Genomic DNA, 23,235 nt, shown 5'->3' on the forward strand with positions numbered 1-23,235 from the left:
CGCGGAAGCGGCGGGAGCGGCTGTGGCACGTGGGACCGCGCCGGGTGAGCCGGGCCGAGCCGAACCGGGCCGAGCGGAGCCGAGCAGAGGGGCTGAGGATCCTCGGTCTCGGCCTTGGCTCCCGGCTCCATCCCTGTCCTGGTCTCGGTCTGCGGCTGGAGGCGGGGCCGCCACCATGGCCCGCCCGGCCCGGCTCCGCTCACGCCCGCCTTTCCTCCCCGCAGGCCATGCAGCGGCCCGGGCTGTTCGGGCGGCTCAGAGCCGCGGTCATCGGGATGGTGCACGTGGGAGCGCTGCCAGGTAAGCGGCGGGCGGGGGGCACGGCCGGCGGGACCCGGACCCGGACCGGGTCTGTGTCGCCGGTGTCACCCCTTAGCCGGCTGCCGTCCCCTGGAGGGCTGTCCCCTTACCGCCACCACGGGCCCCTCATGAGGCGCCGTCAGTTTGGGCGCTCCCCGTTTCAGAGGTAAAAAAGGCGGGAAAGTTCCGCATAGGGAGCCAGGCTGGGGAAACGAGGATTTGGGCTCGGTGCGCTCCGTGTTTCCAGCAGCGAGGGTCAGGGAGTTGCACCGATGGGCGGTGGGGTGGGATGGAGGTTGGGCAGAGCTCTGCCGTGCCCTTGGAGGCAGCGGGAAGCTCGAACAACAGGCGGAATCTGTTCCAGCCTGGCCTCCTGGTCCTTTCCAGGGGCTCAGGGTGGGCAGGGCTGCTCAGGACCGGCACCTTGCCCTCGGCAGGCTGATGCCCGGAGCTCAGGGTGCCCCAGAAGCAGCTCCAGGCAGCAGGGCCAGCTCACCCTGTGCTGGGAAATGCGGCCAGCCAACAGAGCTGGCACAGGGCGCAGCACAGTGCCCAGCACAGTGCCCGTCTTAGACTGCCACTGCCCGATCTTAGGGACCCAAATGTCAGAAGAGACTTTGGTCTTAAGGCAAATTAACTGAACTCAACAAACTCTGTATGTGTGTATTTCTGCCATGAAGATCAGAGACAATCACCCTTGCAGATTAAGGACAGCTTTAACTGGTTTTAAACTCACTGTTGTTTAGCATAGGTATTCTATGCTGACACAGAGGTCAGTCTTGCCCCTGGGTTGTATTGTCTGGAGCATCACTAATGCAGAATAAATTACAAGTATGTGAATAGCAAGCTAAGAGCAGACCTAGTGCAACAGTGGATTATAGCAGACATTCCTCAAATTTGTGGATTAGATTTAGGAGCTGAATGGTTACAGCAGCTCTGCCAAGTTCAGCTGAGGAAAGAGATGTCACTAAGACATGCCACAAGGAGATAGGGCAGCCTCTGAACAATTTTGCCCTGTATGTCCCTGTTTCAGTGTGCAGTCCCCATGGATATCCTGGCTAAAGCTGTTACTGTCCATGGGTTTGGTTTGTGCATGCCCTGGGGTAAGCAGCATTGTTCTTGCTTGTAGGGACACCAAGAAGTTCTCTCCCACTGACCCAGATCATTGATCAAGCCTGTCAAGAGGCCGAAGTTTACAAGGATGCTGGAGTCGTAAGTTTTGGTTTCTTGCTTCCCATGACAGCCATTACACAAAACCACTTCTGCATAGCCAGATTTTAAATTAAGCTCATAGTTGAAAGCATCAAAAGCATCTTGAAGCTCATAGATTAGAGATGCTTAAATCCATGTTGTTTATTTCAATAGAGGAAGTAGGCCTTCTAGATTACCAAAAAAAAAAAAAAAAAAATCCCAAGTATCTTGCACCTAAAACAATTGAAAAAACTTAGATTCAAATAGTACAGTTCAAGTTGTTTTAGTTGGATGAATCAAGTCAATTTAAGGAGTTAAAAAAAAAAAAAAGTGACCAGAAATACAGGCTGTTGCTGGCATTCAAGGTCTGTAGAATGCTTCATCAATCTAGCCTGACAAGCCACTGTATTTTTAGCTGTGTGCAAGCCTCTGGTTTCCTGAGGTTGGGGAGGTGTGCCATGTGCACAGCTGATACACTGCATGCACACCTCAGGAACCTGGAGGGTGCAGGATCACCCCACACCTGTGTTTGCAACAAAACAGCCCAGATAATTCAGGATCTAAAAAAAAAAATGTGGCTCAAGTCCTTTTCTGCCCTCTCTAAGCCTCTCTCCAGGCCCCTGGCAGCAAACATCTCTGCTCTGCAGGTCCAGAAGAGCAGGCCCAAAAGGCCATTCTCAGCCAGAGGCAAGAGGAGACTGCTGTCAGAATTGCTGTTGGACCTGAAGTGGTGTAGTAATCTTCATAGGTCAGTACATTTTAACAGGGTGTATGTCCTTTTGAAAGGTCAGATATGTTTTAAACATTTCATTACACCTTGTCTTGGGGTGTTGATGTGCTTTTTCTTTCACCTGCCCACAGCATTATGAACATTTTCTGGTGGAGTACTAATGTCCAAGGTTTGAAAATGTCTTCAGTGAACAAGCAGTCACTGCTCTGAGCTGCTGTTTCCAGAAAAACTTTATTAACAAGCAGGTTGAAGCATTTTTAATCTATAAATTAGAATGATACTGTACAGACAGAGCAAAATTGAATGCCATAGAAGATCAAGGTCAAAATGCAAGACAAGTCACACAAGGCAGGTTATGGGCAGAGCCCTGGTAAGGCTAAACTAGGAGAGAATGCTGAGAATAGAATCATTGAAAGGATAAACAGCACTGGGGTAAAATGATGGTAGTAAAATAGGTAAATGATGGGGTAAAAAGCCTAGTGGGGTTCAGTACCCATGAACCAGATGAACATGTGTGAGATGTCCACCCAGTTAGAATAGTCCAGTTTGAATGCAATTGACCAGAACAAGGAAGTTTTCTTCCTTTTCATTCCTCCTGAAAGAACAGGTGTGCAATAACTCTCTATTCTGTACTGTGCCTTTACATTTTGTTGTTGCAGTATCACCATGAGGTATAATGTGATTTGATCTACATCAGAACAGTGGCAAACACTAATCTCTGCCTTCCTGTGCCAGAGGAAGTGCTTGCACAGATTATCTGTAACTCATAAAGCCATTGCTTCACACTGCAGTGCCTGTTTGTCCATTTCCTTACAAAATAATTGCACTCTGAAACCTTCAGCAGCAGGGGGAAGACACCAAATACTCCTGAAAGTGAAGGAAGGTACGGAAGCAGTCACTTCCTGCTGGCATGCACAAAGCTGGAGCAGCTTTGAGAAAGGCTTAAAAATCAGTGCTAACAAAAAGTTTTAATTTGGCTTTTATACTTTGTCTTTTCAACAGTAGTACTGAATTCTGCAGTTCCTGCTCTAACTGGTTTGCCTTTTCTGCAAGTGCATTGCAGTCCCTGAACTTGAATAAACCTACCTGTCAGGAGACACCTGAGGTGAATGCAGTAATTTCTGTACACATGTGGACAAATTCAGGACTTAGAGTTGTAATTAACCCATTTTCCTATAGAAGTCACAGGAACATCAATATACTTCCACACCAGTCTTCATTCTAAAGGTCTGCACAGTGCTAGAGAATAGAACAGGGTTAGAGCAATATAAGAAACAAATCTTTTATTAAGGAGATAAGTCTCAGAGATAATCAGGAGAGCCTGCATAAATACCATTAGGATTGTTTAACACTTTCTGCAATTCAATTCTTTAGTTTTTTTGTGTTACTTAAAGAGAAATGCAAGTTTTCATGAGAGATGCTTTTAGGAGCTTCCTAGCTTTTACACAGAGGTTACTACTGCCAAACTATTCTGGAATGGGGATCTATTTGAGTTTCTTGCTCAGTATTCCAAAGGAGCTGCTAGGCTGTCTATTTTTCTTGTGGAAGAAGAACTAGGGAAAGGGTTTTTTTCCCATGGATGTTTGTACTGACATGTGGAGGGATAGAATGTAAGAGAATGGTGCAGAAGGTAATCTCACCTGAGGAGTTGCAGCTGTACTAATTACCAGTTAGGAACAGGCCTGCCCTTAACAGGCCACAGCTGTGTCCAATGAGGGTGAGGGCTATAAAAGAGTGGGTCAGCTGGGTGAGGAGAGAGCTGGAGTTTGTTGACTGTGCTGAAGAAGGAGTCAGTGCTGTGAGGGGCTGCCCAGGGAAATCACCAAGAAGGTACAGAACTTTTACAATAAGATGACAACACTGACAGTGTTCCCAAGTGCTGCCCACAGTAGCCCTTAAGAAGATATGTAACCATTTGCTGTTATTTAGATGTTTACATATTGTCTGAAATTGTTCAAATTGGTGTTAGCATTTAAAAATAAAGTATATGGACTTGCTCATTCCATCTGTGTTGCACTTGGAAGTAAATCCTGGTATATTCAGAGTAAGGTGACTTGTCTGGCACATTCACAGCTTCACATAATAAATATGAAAGATTTGTGATATTAGAGCATAGTAATGAAAACAAGTGAGTGCTCAGTTAGGAAGCCATCTGTGCTCAAAATGTATATGCTTTGTACTTGTGTGTTGCTAAACAATGGAATTCCCTAGACAAGATTTTATAAGCAGCAGGCTATGAGCCATTATAATCCCTCCAATTTGTACCTGCTTTTCTTTAACAAGCAAAATGTATCTATTCATGTTAACTTTTATTCATTCCATTCAGCCTGGCTGACATTTGTTTTGGAGCTAAAAAATAGAGCACAGGTTCCCACTTGACTGTTAGTTACTGTTCCTGACTGTAGCTACTGGAGTAGCTGACATTAAAAACAGTTACCAGTATATGTTTTACATTGATGTTTCTAAAAAATAAGAGTGGTAAGCCTATTGCTGTTACAACTGTGGTGATAACTGGAATTCACAACACTTAGAATTTAATAACAGTGGAGACATAATAAAGTAGTATTTCTGCATAGAAACGTGTTGGTAGCTTTCACTTGGATTACAGAGTTTAATATTTCAAATCTCAGCTGTATTACAGGAAAATAAAATAGCAGACAGCCTGCCCACAGCTACTACCTCTGGCATGTGCAGGAGAACATGAGATAGCAGCTTCCTTCTGTTAAGGCAGCAATCTGCTCTGGAGGTGAGTGTTTAAAGGAGTTGCTAAGAGCTGTGCTTACAAACAGCAATTAAATGCTCTGCAAAGGCACCTGATTTCCTTTATAAGGGGCACATGAGGGGTGTGGGGTGATTGCTGCCATTGTTTTAGCCCCCACCTGAGCCTGTATAATAACAGGGGGGGTGCCAGCCCTGCTCCCTTTCTGGAGGAAGGAGTAGAGGTGCTGAGCTTGGAGAGGTTTGTACTGAGGTGCACATGTTTGCAGGTAAAACCTTTCTCTGGGGGAAAACACTGGGGTAAAGTTGCCCTGGGAAAGAGTTGTGTTAGGCATATGCTGAGTTAAAACTTGTGCAATTGTTACCTCAGTTGTGGTTTGTTACTGTTTTGAGGCTTTCCTGCTGTAATGTGTGTGAGGCTGAAGTGTTTTAAGAGGTTATTTCTGTAAGCAGAATATAGCTGAGGAAATTATTTTTCATATAGTTAGAGAGCTAATTAAAGGACCTATTTTTCAGTAGCTAACTGTGATACAAAGGGCACTTCATGTGTAGCACTTCAGAAGTCTTTCAAAGTAAAAAGGAAATACATTGCTTGAAAATTACTTATAATAAGGCTATTGCATATAAGCAACACTTAAATTATCTTCCCTTATTCAATGGAGAAGGAGCACAGAAGGCACTTGCAAGAGTTTTATCTCATACTGTCTATGTAAATCCTGCTTTGGAGGATATAATGCAGAAGCTTTTTCTGTAGGCTTCTACACCATAAGCTTAAGTTCCAAGAACTTTAATTTAGCATAACTGTTTTCTTTCCCCCATTTTAATTAGCTGTCTGATAGTACTGAAGTTTGTTTCCTATACATATCAAGTCAGTAAACACAAATCTGTGGTGTTATATTTTTATATAAAATATGAAAGAAAACTCTGACTTAATGCATCTGTAATTCAGCTTTCTGTATTGCAGAACATATGTTGTTCTCTTTTTAATTAAACAAAGCATAATATGCAAAAGAACAGTCGGATGGTACCAAAAGAATAACACATTATTAAAGTTCTACCAAAAATATTCACTGTAACTGTGGACCTTGAGGCTATAGGAAGAGGCAGTTGCTGCAAAGTGAATATAGTAAATTTAAAGCAGGAGAGAGAACTGTTGCAATCCTCCCATATGCCTGCATTTTGAGTTAGAATTTAATGAGACACTTTTTATGTGTAGTACTATGGCTAGGGGTTTTTATAACTTATTAAATGAATTAATTCATTAATGCAGCTAATGGAATAATTTGCTTTATGCAAATCCATAGCGGTCAAAGTAGTAGCAAGTTGTGAAAAGCTCAGTTTCCCTGTGGAATTCTGCCAGCCCATTCTCTTGCTTTTTTGGCTACTGGTGTGGCTCTTCAGGAGCTGAGCATTTTGAAGCCCCATTCCCAGTTGCCTTTCTCTCTGTTGAGATTGATTCTTGACTGCCTGGAAGCCTGGGGATGCTGTTTTGCAGATCATGCTTCCTGGCCTTTGTGATAAGCTTGGAGTTTCCCTAATACCCAGATTTTGCTGTAATCTGCCAAGCAGAGCATTTCTGAGCCAAAGGCTCTCAGGCTTTTTGGCCTCAAGGAATTACCTGGTTTTGATGGCTTGTTGCATTTTTGAGTTTGCTTTGTTAAGGTATTTTAGTTCTACATTAGTCCTTTTGCCACATGCAACTACTGACCAAGTTTGCATTCTTGCTGAGACTGACTTAATATGTAGTGAGGAAAAGAGGCTACAGGGTTTCTCTTTCTGTTGGTACCACAAGGGATTCAGTAGCTGTGCCTCAGATACCAAGACCATTTGGTCAGGTCAGGTTTGTTGGAGCAGTCCTAACCTCATTCCAGAAAAAATGGTTAAAAACTGGGGTTTTTTGTGGTTTTCTTAGGTCAGGTTGTCATCTTGGTCATATGGCTATGTCCCATCATAGGTACAGAAGTGTGGATGTTCTGTATTGAGCTGGACACACAAACAAAGTCAAGTGCAGATGTTTTGATTGGTTGCTATACCTGCTGCTCTTTTGCCTAATTCAGGTTTTCCTGGGCTGGAATTATGTAATTAAATATGTTGGTGAATGGCATCACAGTGCAAAGGTCTGATGAGGAGTGTCATCATATCAGGTCACCTTTTCCATTAACAGGTCACATCTCATTGCTTTTTAGGTAGCATGTCCTTTGTGTATTTAAACACTGAGCTGTGAGTGATTTGGAGAAGGCAGCTGTGCCCTGGTGCATTGAATGTTTGCAGGTTCTGTGCCTGGACTGACCATGTTGCTCCACTGGATTATTTCCTTCTCACTTTTCCCCACCCTCTGTGTTGGTTGTTCATTTATGATGCCTGTGCCATTGCCTGTAATTCAGCCATTAAATACTGACACTATTTTATATCCTGTCTTGTCTTTTACTGCCAGAAGGGCTTCCACACTACAACAAACATAGAGAAGTGTCGCATACAAAAGATTTCTTAAAAGGAAACTTTTTTTTTTGTTTCCCCCTTCCTGATTTTCTGTGTTATTAAGAACCAAGCTGCTATGTTTAATCTCTAATTGTATTTTTTTCCCAAAAAAATGTTCCTCCTATTCTTGTTCAGCTACCATCTCTGTGAAAGTAAAGCTCTTACTTTAAAGGATTAAGATGTGTGATAGAACTCCAGAGAGAGCAGAATTTATTTGCTATATATACAATTAGTTTGTCTATTAAACTTTTTGCATTTTTAGAATTAAGCTGATGAGAAATATCTGGGGTTTTTTTTCATCTTCTTACTGCTACTGCAAAATACCAGGCATGGAATAAGTTTCAAGGCTCTAGTTTTACTCTTGTTATTAATCCTTAAGAAAATTATGTATTATCTGCAGTTGTTGCAAACTTTTTTGTGTAGCCTATGCAATGATTAGAAATGTGTGTGGCATCAAGTAATGTACAAATTGTATCAGCAGAGTGTTTTATCATCACTCCATTGTTTGCTAAGTGTATGTCCATGTGGATGGAGAGGTATAATAGACAATAAGTAGCAATATCTTCTTTCCAGTAGTTCTGATTACAGAATATCCTAGTTCATATGGCATTTGGCAGAATAACAGTCAAACAAAAAATTCCTTTATTTATCCAAAGTAACACTTTTTTTCAGACATTAATTGAATTGAAAATTGCCCTGATTATCTCCAAGTCCTCTGTTATCCGAGCATACTCAATATCCTGTATTCCCCTTGGATAATTGAAGTTTGACTTTACACTATTTTTAATGAGGTATAAGATTTAACTCATTTGCCTATAGTTCGCATTTCAGGATGGATCAAAGGAACCCAAATTGATGAATGTATAATTAAAATCACATTTATTTCTCTCCATGATTTCACTGCAAATACCATGCTGTTGATGAAAACACTTTTATAAGTGGTTGTGTGCATCAAATGCATCAGCACAACTTGCTGTAGCTAATCCTCCCTCTGAAGGAAAACCTCTACACTTGTGTGTCTCAGTGCACAGTAAATAATGGAGAGCTGACCACGTTTGTACAGTGCAGTGATATTTTTTGTCATTCTTTGCCCAGGATGGGTTGATCCTGGAGAACATGCATGATGTGCCGTACACGGTGAGCCCGGGCCCGGAGGTCACCGCAGCCATGGCCGTGATCGGTGCTGCTGTGAGACAGAGCTGTCCCCACGTCCCTCTGGGTGTCCAGGTGCTCTGTGCTGCCAACCAGCAGGCAATAGCCATTGCTCTGGCTGCAGGTAATGCAAAGGGCTCCTCAGATACTGCTGCTGTTGCTGTGGCATTCGCTCTCCACAAGCTGGCATGGATACCGTGGAAAGCTGAGTGTGCCCTGAAACAGCAGCAGTTGGGTTCTGAGAATGATGCCTGCTTGGTTAGAGTGGGTGGTGCTTGTGCACTGCTTCAGCTGGAGCCTGCTAAAGGCTGCCCCCACAGCTTTCTGGGTGAAACCTGTCTAAATGTAATCATTAGTTTAAATCTGCTGGTGTCTAAAAACCCCCTTTGGTGTAACTCTTATTTCAATTGTATGTTATATATATTCATATGTTATATGTATATTTCAGTTATATTATATATAATATATGTATTTTATATATATATATTTAACCCATGGGGGTTAAGCATCCTGTTTCAGCATCTCTTTATATGTTGTTGCTGCTACTGTTGCTCATGAAAATGTAAGTTTTCGTTGTCTTTAATGAATGAGTAGAATGAAACTTTTTATATAATGATAAAAATTGAGTGTATAGATAGCCAAAGTACTTAAAATTAAATTGCCTTTGGGGGAATTAAATATAAATTAATCTATCTTTATTACATGAATCCAAGACTTGGCTAAACTTCCTGCTCTTACTGTTTGCTGAAGCAATTTTAGTATTTCATATGTAACCCTCCCTGATGTAAAGGTGTAGGCTGGCTTAATATGGAAAGCCTGTGCTTCCTAAATTCACAAAATGAGGGTTAATGCATGTTTTTGCCCAAATTGACTGTCATTATGGTAAGGCTGTACATTTTTGCATGTACAAATTTCACAGAACCAGCTAGAAGATGCTGGTGTTCAGTGAAAGCCATACTTCAGGTACAACCATGCAGGCTAACCTATCTGCAGTGGCAGTTTAAATTATGCCTAATATGTTCCAAAAGCTTTAAATTCTTGTTAATAGATGTCTTTTGAACTGACATTTGTTTGGTGAGCTTTAAAATCAGATGTTGCCATTTTCAAAGTATCTAGCCACTTGACAAATTGGGAAAACCTAATTTTTATTGTTGCATTTGAACCTATATGAAAATCTCAAATAAAAATGGTAACAGAAACCAGTTTTAGTTTTTAGATATTACTGCCATTTGATGAGGGCCATTTGAGGTACATTGGTATTTAAGAAAATAGCACATGCCCTATTTTTAAAAGCAATCCTTTGAGGAGCAAAAAGTCATCACTAAATAAGGAATATGGTCTGGGGACAATGAATTTCTCTTCTTTGCAATTATTAATGAAAGGGAGAATTCCTGGAGGGCTTGGGTTTTGCTCAGCTCCATTCCTGTTCTGCACTATTTCCTCTGTAACTGTGGAACACCAACCAGGAAGGGCCTGTGTTTAATGCATTTCATTGCACTTCTCTCAAAATTATTGTCTCAAGTTCACTGAACAGGGAAGCAAAAAGAAAATCACTTTAAGCAAAACCATAGTAAAATGGGTGCTACTTTGTAGGTAGCAAATCTTTAAACAGCTTTTCTGTAGCAACTTAGTGGTGGCTTTAATGTCAATATAATTTTGATAGGTAATTATTAACAAGGCAAATCCTGTATGCTCTCACTACAAAAATAATTTGTTGAAGGTGTTCTAGCTAAAAACCATATATAGCATCTTCTGCTTACTATACAGTAATTTCATTTTCCCTGTGGAGATCCCTGTCTTTTGTAGGAATAACTGTTCTTAAGAGAACCACACAGGGAATTCATAACTGGTCTCTAGGAGAAGGTAATGATTTTATTTGATAAAGGGTGGAGGGAAATCCACAGGTCTGCAGTGTGAGGAGGAGCTCAGCTAGCTTGAGCAAGGACCGGAGGGTCCTGTGCCTGGGTGAGCCTGGGGCACTCACCATGAATAAAGGCTCAATTTTTAAGTTTACCTTATCTCATAAATTTAGAAAACGGTGGTTCATTTGGAAGGGACTTTAAACAGTCATCTGGTCCAAGTGCCCTCTGTGCCTGAAGCTGCCCTTTTGCCTTTAGGAATCAATTATTGAAATTCCAGTTCTGGATCAGCCTTCATCAATGATGTTGACACAGTTGATAGCTGATAAATGAGGAGATATCCCAGATCTCTCCATGTCTTTTGCAAACAGCTTTGCTGTCTGAGCCCATTCCTCTCCCTCCTGCACCAGTAGAATGGGAATTCACTTGCTGTCACCCATGACACTGTTTAGGGTGAGACAGAATCAGGCAGAGCTGTGTGCTGTGGTTTTTGTTGCCCTTTTTAAGTGCCACCATATTAATGCAGTGGTGAGGGGAGGCAGCTCAGCTGAGAACTGCAGCAGGAGCACCCAGAGGTGCTGTGAGAGGCAGGGAGTGCTGCGGATCCTGCTGGGAGAGCTCCTGTGCCTGCAGCCCATCCTGAGCACAGCAGGAGCTGCTGCAAGGCAGTGTCCTGAGAAGTATTTTTGCAGCACAGACACATTGTGCCTCCAGTGTCAGCAGCAAAGTCAGTGCTCTTAGAGTTCTGTTTATTAGTTTTCATTGGATGTTCCCTATTCTTGTTTTCCAGTGAAACTACAAAATGTGTTGTCTCCATATAAGTCAGAAATGGGACTGCCTATTAACTATTCAATGGCTATTACTTTTCAACTTTCAAATGAGAAAGTAAGCACTAGTATCATTCTCACAATTTTATGAGCATAAAAATGAATTCATTAGCAGAATCTGATTATGGCTTCATAAAACAGAAGGGTAATGACATGGTGCCTGCACCTATTACACTTGGTTAAAAATTGTGTTTTCATGGCCTCCAAAAACCCAGATTGAGAGTGCAGCCTTGTTAAACTAAGTACAATCCAATGTTTAGCAGAAAGTCTGATATTACTGCACTAAGGAAACACAAACCAAACATCAACATACAAGGTGGCTTCAATAAATGAAATTACTCAATGAATAGCTCCTGTCCCAAGTTAAACCTTGATTGCTGTGAAAGTGTCTCTAGGCTCACCCACAGTTTTATGATTAGAGAAATAATTATTCTTCTATAACTCTGAATTGTACTGTAAGCTTGGGTGATGTAATTAGAAGCTGTAGGTTTTGTTCCTAGATGTAGAAATCTCAGTTTAGTTGTTTGCACTGTGTTTATCACCCAGTGTCTACAAGCACCTGCAGTAGTACTTGTGGCACACTCTTGTCTTGGATCCTGGGAATACTCTGTGCTTTGCACTCATCTCAAGGCAAGGACAGCTTGCATTTGATTTGGCATCCATCTGTGATGTTTCTTGTGAGCTGGAGTCTGTGTTGCTAAGCAATGCAGGCTCTTCTCTAGCAGGCGTGAGCTTCTGTTTCTGCAACTTCAGGGCTTTTGGAATGAAACTGGAATTTTAAAATAAACAGACACCTTGTCATTTGGTAAATAAATTTTCAAGATCAGCTATGTTTATAGTTGGAATGTGCTAAGGTAATGCCTCTGCTGCCTAATCAGTTGTGGGTAGGATTGCATTCTTGATGACTGTTTCCACATGCGTTGCTTTCCTCTGAGTGATGTCAGCTCTAATTAAATGTGCATCTGACTCCAAAGCCGGAGCAGTAGAAGAGCTTCAGAAGGGCTTGGAAGACACCTCCAAAGCAAACTGGAAGAGCAGCAAAACTGCACAAGACGAGTGCAGAGCTTTTACAAAAATGTGTGAAACAGGCAGGTTTTAAGTGACGGTTCAAGGCTATGAAAGCCAGGGGAGAAGTGGGGATTGCAATAAGGGAGTCAGAATTAAATCTTGTGCCTCACTGCTGTGGGCTTATTGCTCTGTGGTCCAAGGCTTCAGTCTTACAGCAGAGATATTCCAAGGCTGTGGAGGGGGGCCCTGAATGTCAATGACTGGGCCCCCATGAAGTAATTACAATCATAATCTTCCTCTTCAGTATCCATCCCACAAAATCTTCCTAGTGACAAACCTTAATGAATATGGTGGAACCTGTGTTACTAAAGCATGGCAGAATTGATGGTTGGAGTAGAATGGCAAATGTTTGACACTTCCTAAGCCTCTGGCACAGCTCTAGAAGCAATTTGTTGATGTGGTGCTGTTAGGAAACACAAGCTATGTTCAGATGGAGTCACATGGGCTGCATGTAACATGCTTCAGGCTATGTTTTCTTGCCTAATTTCCTAAAGGAGATGACAATGCTATTCCTCTGTGTCTATAGCCTGGAAGTGGGGAAGACATGCAAGTTAGTGACCCTTTTTGGAGAGAAAACATGTAATTAGAATAATAGAGCTGTGTTTTCACCCACCTACTCCTCTGCATGGCACATGATGGCAGCAGGCAGGGCAGGGTGTGCAGCTGCCTGGGCCACACAGGGACAGACTGAGGGGACAGAAGGGGCCCAGGGGCTGGGGGAACACTGGTGAGGTCAGTGGGAGAGATGGGAGTGGAAGCAATGAGATGGGAAGAAGTCAGAAAGAATAGGGGCAAAAATAAAGAATGAAAAAGTGAGGTGGGTTAGTCCTAGAGTGGGTTCCTCCATGAAACAATTTGTGTTGGGATCAAATAGGAAGGGCAGTAAGGTGAATTTTCATTTGTTTTTAGTGTTTTTCTTTTAATGTTCTCAGTTTCAGGCTAAAATGTTGCTTTTGACTTTTTTCAGGTCTTGATTTTATCCGGGCTGAAGGGTTTGTGTTTTCTCACGTGGCTGATGAAGGAATTATAAATGCCTGTGCAGGTGACCTGCTACGATACAGAAAACACATTGGAGCAGACAACATTCAGATTTTTGCTGATATTAAAAAGAAGCATAGGTAAATACAAGCTAAATTTTATGTAAATATGAATGCAATAACGATCTTATTTTTTTTTTCAGTTTTCTGGGGTTTTTTTTTAATGTCAATTTTCTTCCAGGAAAGTTAATCATATGGGGAGAAGTTTATTATTTAAGCACAGACTTGCAGTGCTGTAAGGGGATAAATTTAAAAATAAGTTTGCAGCTGCAAGTTGCTTTATCTGTGATGTTTGTAGTTGTTTAACCTTCAGGTTTTCAGTATGCCAGCTATGAAAGCCTTGCATCTGGTATTGAGACTTTATATGCATGTGTAAATGTCTATTATGTTTAGAGAAGTTTTGTTTCTGAAAGTTAGGTATGGAAGGTTATTTTTTAGTTATGAGGGCAGTTGCCATATAAAAGCATCCAAGTGATCATAGTTTGGCATTTTAAGAAGCTCTTCTCTTTCTTCTCTTTCCTGCCAATAATTCTGATTCCTGCTACTTAAATCAGTGCTGTCTATGTAAGGGTTATGTTCTGTGATTATCAAACAGAAGGAACTTATGACAGATAAATCCAGTTTCTTTTCTGCTTATACTTTATCTTACCTGTCACATGGTACTTTCAGCTATTTAGATGTCACTCTTTGCATTTGTTGTTTTTTTCCTCCCACAGAAGAACTGCTCGAGTGCTATGTATTATACATGCTAAATAACCTAATTAAAATGTTTGTGTGTAGTATGTGAGTAATCATGAGAATAATCAAGTTTAGAAGATCTTAAATATGTAATAAGCAGGTAATAAATTTCAAAAGAGGAAGGAAACAATGTAATGTGGTGGTCAGATGAAGCTTTTCAGAGCAGTTTCTTTCTGATAATTTTTAATATATATATACAAATGCAAATACACTGCATTAGACTTTTTGTAAGTGAAATTGCATCATGTCCTTTTTATTTTTAGCCTTGACAATTGATGAATTGATATTTGGATTATACTTCCCATTTTTCAAAGAGTTGGCATTTAAGAAAGGCAAAGAAGTTTTTGTTTCAGGCAGAAACATAAAAGGAAATGCTGAAGGACTTCTTGGTTGAGCTTTTTAATGTAGAAAAGTGCAGCTGCCACTGAGAGCTGCTATGCTCCTGTTCTTTAAATGAGGAGAAACTGTTCTTGTGCCATCAGCACTCAGCAGTGCAACATGTTTGCCATAGTTGTTGTTTTCTGTTTAAATACAGAAAATCCAACAGTGTTGGATGTTCAACCAGCAATGGCTGGAGTTCCTTCCAAGTTTGGGGCCACATAAATTAATAGTTACTATTGCAATAGATTTCAGACCAGGTGTGTCACCCATACATCAAAGCCTGCTGCTGAACAGCTGGGATGCAGGTGTAATTGATGTTTGTAATTGCTGTGCAAGATGATTCCTGTGGTTATATCCTAGGTATTAACTATACTTTCTGTTATTGGACTTGTGGAGGTTGTTGATTCTGCCCTAAGCAACAGGATCTGATTTATGAATGAGGGCACATCCACAACTCCCACTTGAAGTCAGAGAGCTCTGTGTGCTCAACACTTGTGAAATACAGGTGCTTGACATGTAAGCAGCTGTCTCAATTGACACTTGGTGGTTCACACTTTGCTCCTGGTTGTAGAGAGTGAGTGCTATGACAGATCAATGAAGGGAAAGGTTGGTTTTTCACTCATGCTCAGGTGGCAGTGTCACCTGCTGGCGGTGTCACCTGCCAGTGTGAAGGTGCACACTGCTAAAGCAGCCCCTGGGGGTTCTGGCAGCAGGAGGGTGGGGGCATAGGCCGTGTGTCCCCGGCGCGTGTGACGGGCCGTGTGTCCCCGGCGCGTGTGACGGGCCGTGTGTCCCCGGCGTGTGACGGGCCGTGTGTCCCTGGCGTGTGACGGGCCGTGTGTCCCCGGCGCGTGTGACGGGCCGTGTGTCCCCGGCGCGTGTGACGGGCCGTGTGTCCCCGGCGCGTGTGACGGGCCGTGTGTCCCCGGCACGTGTGACGGGCCGTGTGTCCCCGGCGCGTGTGACGGGCCGTGTGTCCCTGGCGTGTGACGGGCCGTGTGTCCCCGGCGCGTGTGACGGGCCGTGTGTCCCTGCAGTGCTCACGCCCTCACGGCCGATGTCAGCGTGGCGCAGACGGCGAGCGCGGCCCAGCTGTTCCTGGCCGACGGCGTGGTGCTCACTGGCACTGCCACCGGGCACCCCACGGACCCCCAGCAGCTGCAAGGTGAGCTTGGGCACCCAGCTGGGCACCAGGGAGGGGACAGGAACCAGGTGAGCCAGGGCCAGGTGAGCCTGCGCAGCAGGGAGGGAGGATGCTGGAGACAAGGAACTCTCACTGTGGTATCACCAAAGGGATATCAGGACAGACAAAGGTGATACAGAGACTCCATCATCTGAAGGCTTGAAAAGGCATTTTATTATTCAAAATCTACAGTTCTTACAGAAACAATGGTGGACCTAAGATTGGCCTTTAGGAATCTTCTCTCACCTATTGGTCAAGAAGGGACAGCTCCTTCTTGTAAACATCTTTGACAAACAGAGATTGCCTGCCAGGTGCAGAGATTGAGATAATAATTGTTTTAATTCTTTCTCTGAGCTTTCTCACAGCTTCCCACAGGTTCCCAGGAAAATCCTGGGAGAGCTATGTCTCTCTCTGTTCGGAGGTTATGTGATACCACGCTGTGGGGTTTGATTTGATCAGAATGGTCATATTTGAGGTGTTACTTAGATGGGCTGTGGCATGTTTCTATACAACAGTTTGGCAGGGCAAAAATGATAATTATTCCAAGCTTTTATAATGCTGAGTGATGCTGAGGCTGAAAGAAAATACTATTTCATTTGTAAAAAGCCCTAATATAAGAAAAAGCCCCTTTATAACCCTAGAAAACTAGCTGTACTAGAACTAGCCATATATTAAACTAACTAGCTAACCATAAATCTTTCCATTGAAGAGCTCAGTGTTTTTATTTTTCACAGTGAAAATGGAATTCCTTCAAGAAAGGGGGCATTTTGATAAGGCAGCATTCGAAACATTAATACCAGGGAAAGTAGTACTTGGAAGATTTTCAGAAAGAATACAAATTCTTTGGTAGACAGGAAGATATTAACATCAAAATAATTTTTAAATAGTGTGGACTTGTGTCAAGGGAGACTCATTTGACCTATGAGTTCTGACCTTTGCAGAAGTGCTGTGATTCTTGATATTTTTATATTAGCATCAGTTTGGGCTGTGTTCATGAAACAGTATTGCTCCCATGCTAGAATTAAAGTTCTGTCATGGGGGCATTTAGTTTTCATCACTAGTTTTAATTTAGATCAATGGCTTGAATTTGAATGTCTCACTACATAAAATAGAATGTGTATTTTTTTAGGTTTTACTTTACCTAAAATGTTGTAACTTGGCATGTATTGTAGTTCCAGTGCACTGTATTGTACTCAACTTAAGTTAGGAGATCAGCATGAAAAACATATTTTACCTGTCAGAGATAACCTGGGCCTCAGCAGGTTGTATTTGTATCTTTTGTGTTGTATTTTTGTATCTTTTGAAACAACATAAAATCATTCAGTGTTTTCAGAGCTTTATGTATATCACACATGCTTAAGAGCATTTAAAATGAATGTTGAACTTGTCAAAATGGTTCTTATTTCATACATAATAAACTTTTTGCTAAAATAACATTACAAATTGCTATGCCTCAGTCAGCAATGCTAAAAAGAAAATGATGGCTTGGTGTGAACACTGAGCCTCTTGAATTAGCTGGGTCTTTTGGTACAGCAAATCAGAAATTATACAGGTGGAACAGGTGATACTGGAAGCTATCTATGCCTGCTTTAGAGTCTGCAAAATTTAGTTAATCTAGAGATCCATCCCTGTTTGCACTTAATGTCTCCACTGCTATTAATGCAGATCAAATAACTTTAAAAAAATATTTGATATGTCTGGGAAAAATCGTAGGTTAAATTCTGCTTCATGTATGCACATGCAGCCTCCATTGATTTACAGCATCAGGGAGCAAAACCTGACCTGTAGGCCCAGAGGTTTTTTGTCACAGGACCCCAACCAGACAGAACCATAGCTTCTGCTTTTCTTTCATGTGAACAAACTTGTCAGTCCCTGTCTCTTTCTCTTTCTGGGTCCAAAGAACAAAATGAATCAGAGTTGGCAGCTGTAATGAAGTACACATTAATTCTTTGTTTGGATTTGTGTTATGAAAGCAGGAGTGTGCAGATCATGGGTTTATTGTACTTAGATCACAGCATTTTGGATGTTAGCAGGCCCTCTCATGAGAAAGATGTCTTAAAACAGGTAAGAGAAGAACTTAAAAATTCCACAGTATAAAAAAATGACAAATTAGGCATATCTATGTCAGGAAATTCTTAAAAGGGATGAGGTCTACAAAGTTGGTGTTGATATGAGTGAGATTTTGCATTTGAGGAATTTATGCAGCCCTGGCAGTGCTGTATTACAGTGATACAATTGGGCACCTTTCATCACACTGCAAAGCAGCTCTTGAAAGCAAAGCTGAGAGACAGATGAGATTTTTGTCATGTCTCCTTTTCAGCTTTGTTGTGCAGTAATATAGAAGTGGTTTTGTCTTTGTGTGGAATTGATTGATTTGCGATGGGCTGTGGGAAGTGTTTCCCTGTCAAGGCAGAGGTGTGTGTTCAGTCAGGTTTTGTTTGCAGTTTGTGTTGCTGCCTTCTGAGGCTGGCAGGCCCTGCTGGGCACTCAGGGCACCAGAGGCTGAGGGAGTATGAGGGCTGAAAAATCAGGATTCATTTTGTTAAGGAGCAAGAACTATAGCTGAGCATTTTGAATTCATTAATAAACCATCTTTTCATCTAAGAGGTTATAGAAGTTCCAGTTTGCTGCCTTGTGGAGTATTCTTTGGTTGGATGTGTGATGTGTGAACCCATCAGGTTTTTTCTTGGGCTATAACTGCTGAACTACCTGCTTTGCATTCAGTTTGTATTTTGAGTGACCAAAGCTTTGCATAATGACTGCTCAGTTATCTCTTTGAGCAAAACAAAGTGTCTCAGCTGAGTGACCTGTGGAAAACAGGTACATAATGAAATCCAACAGCTGGCTGTGACTGTCACCTCCTTAATTACTGTTCATTAAAGGGGCCTCAAGACAGCACCCCTCTCATCTTTTGATGGCCAAAATAGAGAGTGCTGCCTGTGTGGTACCCTGAGAGACAGAAAAAGTACTGATCACTCACATCTCCTGTTTAAGCCCTAAATTTAATGACAGAGAAAAAGTCCTTTGAATTAAAAACCTAAAATGTGTTAAGAGGGGAGCATTACCATAAACATAGTGTTCTGTATGGTACAGTGATCACTGCAATGAGAAAGCTGTTAGAGAAGAGTAGTCAAGCAAGTTATTGGCACAGTGGTGCTTATTTTTACACCACTCTTTGCCATTGTTTTCAAGCTAGGAGCACTTGGCCTTTATTTCATGAAACTTGTGCATACCATAGTTCAAATGCTTTCATTGTGCTTGCAACCAAGCACGATTTTATTAAAGACCTGTGTGCAGCTGTGCTGCCACAAGAAAGAGCACAGTGCCCTCTAGTTACAGTCCATGGAACAGAGAAATCTGTAAACTTCAGCATCTTGTTACTGTAACATCACAAAACTGTCTCCTTTTTCTCACTGTGTCAAAAAAAAAGGAAAAAAGAATGCCAGGAAAACAGAGATTTGAAGGAGAGCTCAGTGTTTAGAGATATTTTGACAGTGACTGAACATTGCCACCCAAAATCACATCTCACTGCTGCTGCTTTATTTTCTTTTACAGGTTAGAATTTGTATTAGCACAGCCAATAGACAAATCACCTTCTACTAATCAACTTTAGGCCCTGATGTGCTTGGAAAGGACTTAAAAGTAGCATCTGTAGCATACTTAATGAGGTAACACATCTCAGTGCACACTGAGCACTCCCTTTGCCATTCTGCACATTGTCATTCTGGATGGATCTGCAGCCCAAGAGATGTGAGTGCAGTCTGTGTGCCACGTGTAGAGCACAGCAGCATTTCACACCTTCCCACTTTGGAGGGCTTTGGCTTGTTCTGGAGTTTCTCATCAGTCTCAGGCTTCCCTGGGTTTTTCCCTTTGCCCAGCAGGGCTGAGCTGTTGTTTCAGACCCATATGAACTTGCTCTGTTTAATTATTTGGCTCTTTGTTTTTCCTGCTGATGTGAAATAATTATGAAGCACCTCCCTGCTAAGGTGCTTTACACACTTTTAAGGACAAATATTGACTTGGAGCCTGGTTCCTCTGGGGATTCAGTCAGGTACTGTCACAAATCTGTGGTCAGATGCACCTTAATTGTGTGCTGGTAGTGATGTAAAGCAGATAGGATAATCCTAAGAGCATATAGATATTATATAAATAAAACTAAAATTTAAAGTAAATATTCTCTTTTTTTAGAATAGGATATTTGTAATAATGCTGTAAGTAACTAGAAATTAATTATTTTGTTGTTGTAAGGAGAATGACTAAGAATATCAAATATGCATAGAAATATGTTTTAATCATATATGCATGAGCCATTTGATTTGTTATATATTTTCAGGAAGGGCTGTGTTGAATGGTTTTATTTCTGTGTTAAAATCTTTTTAAGAGGGAGTTATTGTTCCTAGATGGAATAAATGGTAGAGCATGTGACCTAAAAAGAGATTCAAGAACATTTTAATTGATCCCCTTTCTTCAGTGAAGTAGGAAGGTGATAAATAATTAGTCTTCCCCGAAGCATAATTAATAAGTTAGGCTTCTGATGAAACTTCATTTAAACAGTGTTTTGAAGCAGACTTTTATTTGTTGCATGTGTGCTTTCCCAAGTTACCTCAAGCTATAACTACCTTGCCTTCAGCTTATCACTAATTAAGCCAATTTATATGTTTTTAAAGGTCAGAAATAATGGCTTACAACATTCCTCTAAGGGATGAAGCTTCCAGTCCTATGAGTCACTCTTTGGATGGTCAGTTTGACATAAAATGATGAGAAGGCTGCTTAAGGAATTCTTGAACTAGGTTTTTTTTTCCTCCTCCCAAAGCTAGTACTGCATTTTGAGCTTTGTTTTTGTCTGTTTCTCCTCTTGAAACCAGGTAAAAGATCAGATGATTAAGTAACACTATATAGGAAAAATAAGAGGTTTTTATTCCATTGTCATTCCTCATGCTGATAAAAGACCACTTCTCTTTCTGGCTTTTACTTTCTGGCAAAACTAGCTGAGCTGTCAGTGGTGCCTGTATGAACCCTGCTCTCTTCCATAGAAGCAAATATAGGAAGTATTCCAGACAACAGAATGTAAAAAGTAAGATTTTTTTTTTCTCTTTAGAGCTAGAGGTGTTTTTTCTAGAGAACCTGTTTCATTCTACAGTAGAAATAATAAATACCAGAGTCACAAATTTCTCGATACATTTGTTTTTCTATTGAAAAAATAGGGAAATTAGAGTCTTCATGGAGAGAGTTTCAAAGGCAGGAATTAACCCTGATTTTGGTTTTCTTCTCCTCAGAGGTGAAGCAAGCTGTGAAGCTTCCTGTGCTGGTTGGATCTGGAGTGACTCTGGAGAATGTGAGGAATTACTTGGATGCAGATGCTCTAATAATTGGTTCCTATTTCAAGAAAGAAGGATATTGGGCAAATGCTGTTGATCCTGACCGAGTCAAGAAATTCATGGAACACATTAGTAAACTGAGAGAATGAGTTTGTCAGCAAACACTGTTTGTTTGTAGAAATGCAGTGTGGTAAGTCCTGCAGAATTAAAGCACAAATGTGTGGCCGAATGGCAAATAATACCAAATACAAATGCACATCCTCTCCATAACTAGCTGGGAAGCTTGGTGACATACTGCACAATAACCTGCTGCCCTGATGTTTGCTTCTAGGCAACACGTTTCTGTGGTGCTCAAAGCCACCATCAATGCAAAGCCAACTCGGAAACCTTGTGTGAGATATTCTCTCCATAAGTTAAATGCTTACGGAGTTTAAGAATTTTTAGAAAATGTTCATCACAGGTGAGCTGAGTTCTGTTTTGCCTTTAAGTACAGTAGGATGCCCTAAGTTTACAGCTAAAAGTGTTGTAAATTGGACTAGTTAATTAGCCTTTCAGTTTCCCCATCTGTAAAATGATGATAATAGCACCTACATCACACAGGGGCCATAAGACATAATGAAGGAAAGGATGTACAGCACTTCCATTTCTCTAAATGAAGGGCTCTTTTAAAGTTCAAGATCATTATTTTTTCATTAGAATTGTGCATTTATACAATTGCTACATTTTTGTAATACCACACAAAAATTTAAGATAATTGGGGTATTGATTTACTTACAATACTTATTAGAGAATAAATGTAAATATTTAATTACATTTAAATAGATTTGGAAGGTAGTCAAAATGCTTTTGCAAAAACTGGAAATTTTAATAAAGGTTTATTATTTTTCAGCAAGCACCTGCAGCTTTGTACCTTTCTAGAATAGTAATAGTGATGTAAAAAACTTTCTTGAAATACACAAGGTATAATTACATTAGAAACCTTTCTACCAAAGCCACAGGTAAACATAGATTTTTCTTTTTCATGTAAAATGTAGAGGAAAAATATTACAGTCTTGCGGTGTCTGTTGTAAGAGAATCCGCTTGAATTTGATCCTTTAGCTCTAAGGAATCTTAGAAGAACACAAGGAATACCTGTTAAGTCATGGCTGCACAAAATGTGGGCATTTATTTTCATTCCTTGGGACTGGGAGCTCAGTTTGTCCTCTGGGATCTCTTTTTCCTTGACATGTACACATCAGGCTTGTGCTGATGCCAAAGAAAGTGAAATTGTGGATATCAAAGCAAATACACAAACATGGGTTTTGTGGCAGCTGGCAGAGCACCCATGCTCCTCTGAACAAGATGCATCCTCCTTCCAAAGACAAGAAGATTTTCAAGATACTTAGTTTTGTTAACATACTGTGATGTTCTGGAATCACCATTATGAGACTGTCTTCTCAGCTTTCTTTTTTCTGCACTGGTCTGTTTCCCACATGACTCCCACCAAAAGCCATGACAAGTCTTTGCTGTATTGCCCTGCTGGAAAAGATGTTGTTTAGGCCCTGTGGCAACCATGGCTTTTTCCCTTTTTCTCCTAAATGCAGTGACACAGCTTCAGTGCACAGGAATCCTTGCAGGTGCCTGTTTGTTGTGGCTGGCACTGCTTTGTCAGAGTTCACATTTACACAGGCACTTTAAACTTGTGTCATGGTGCTTCCCTCAGAACCAACAGTTGTGTCCCAACCCCATCCCTGTGGCCTTACAGGACTCAGGATTCTGGCTGGAGCCTAACCCAGCTTGCACCAGCCACACTCAGGGGCTGGGGAAAGGAGAATTGATGTTCATCTTCCTCAGTCCTTGCATCTGCAGCTTGCCAGGCTCTTGGTAGAGGCAGTTAAGGATCATGAAGATGCTTTCTGAATTTTTATTCCACACAGCCACAGCATCTTTGCCAGGTAAAGCAATAATCTGGTTTAGTCTTACAATTCTTAGCCTGAGTAATGAATGTTATTTTATGTCCTCTGTATTATGAAAAATGCCATATTAAATTAAACTAAATTCACTTAGATACCAGTAAAATCAGTCTGCTTAAATCAGTACATATCTTTGGTCTTTGTGCATTTAGGACTGTTTTGTGTGTGTTTCCATACAGCATTGCACAGGAGATGCAGTGAAGGTTGTCCCAACAGGTGTGCACTAATACAATTGTTAGCAGCTTTGGAAGTTATTTTCAGTAAACCTGTGAGCATGAAAGGCTGACATGCAAGCAGTGAGCA

General features: G+C 41.3%; 1 protein-coding gene across 1 annotated transcript; it reads left to right on the forward strand.

The window, feature by feature from the left end:
* Window positions 1-21: 21 nt before the first annotated feature.
* LOC132079053 (uncharacterized protein F13E9.13, mitochondrial-like) lies at window positions 22-21,846 on the forward strand. The gene is made up of 8 exons (XM_059481481.1): window positions 22-44; window positions 225-300; window positions 1,430-1,512; window positions 8,513-8,693; window positions 13,291-13,441; window positions 15,517-15,644; window positions 20,939-21,170; window positions 21,312-21,846. The coding sequence occupies exons 2-7, from the start codon at window positions 228-230 to the stop codon at window positions 21,127-21,129; spliced, it is 807 nt and encodes a 268-aa protein (XP_059337464.1). The 5' UTR covers window positions 22-44; window positions 225-227; the 3' UTR covers window positions 21,130-21,170; window positions 21,312-21,846.
* Window positions 21,847-23,235: the final 1,389 nt, after the last annotated feature.

Source organism: Ammospiza nelsoni, chromosome 13, assembly GCF_027579445.1.
Source record: "Ammospiza nelsoni isolate bAmmNel1 chromosome 13, bAmmNel1.pri, whole genome shotgun sequence".
Taxonomy (NCBI): Eukaryota; Metazoa; Chordata; class Aves; order Passeriformes; family Passerellidae; genus Ammospiza; species Ammospiza nelsoni.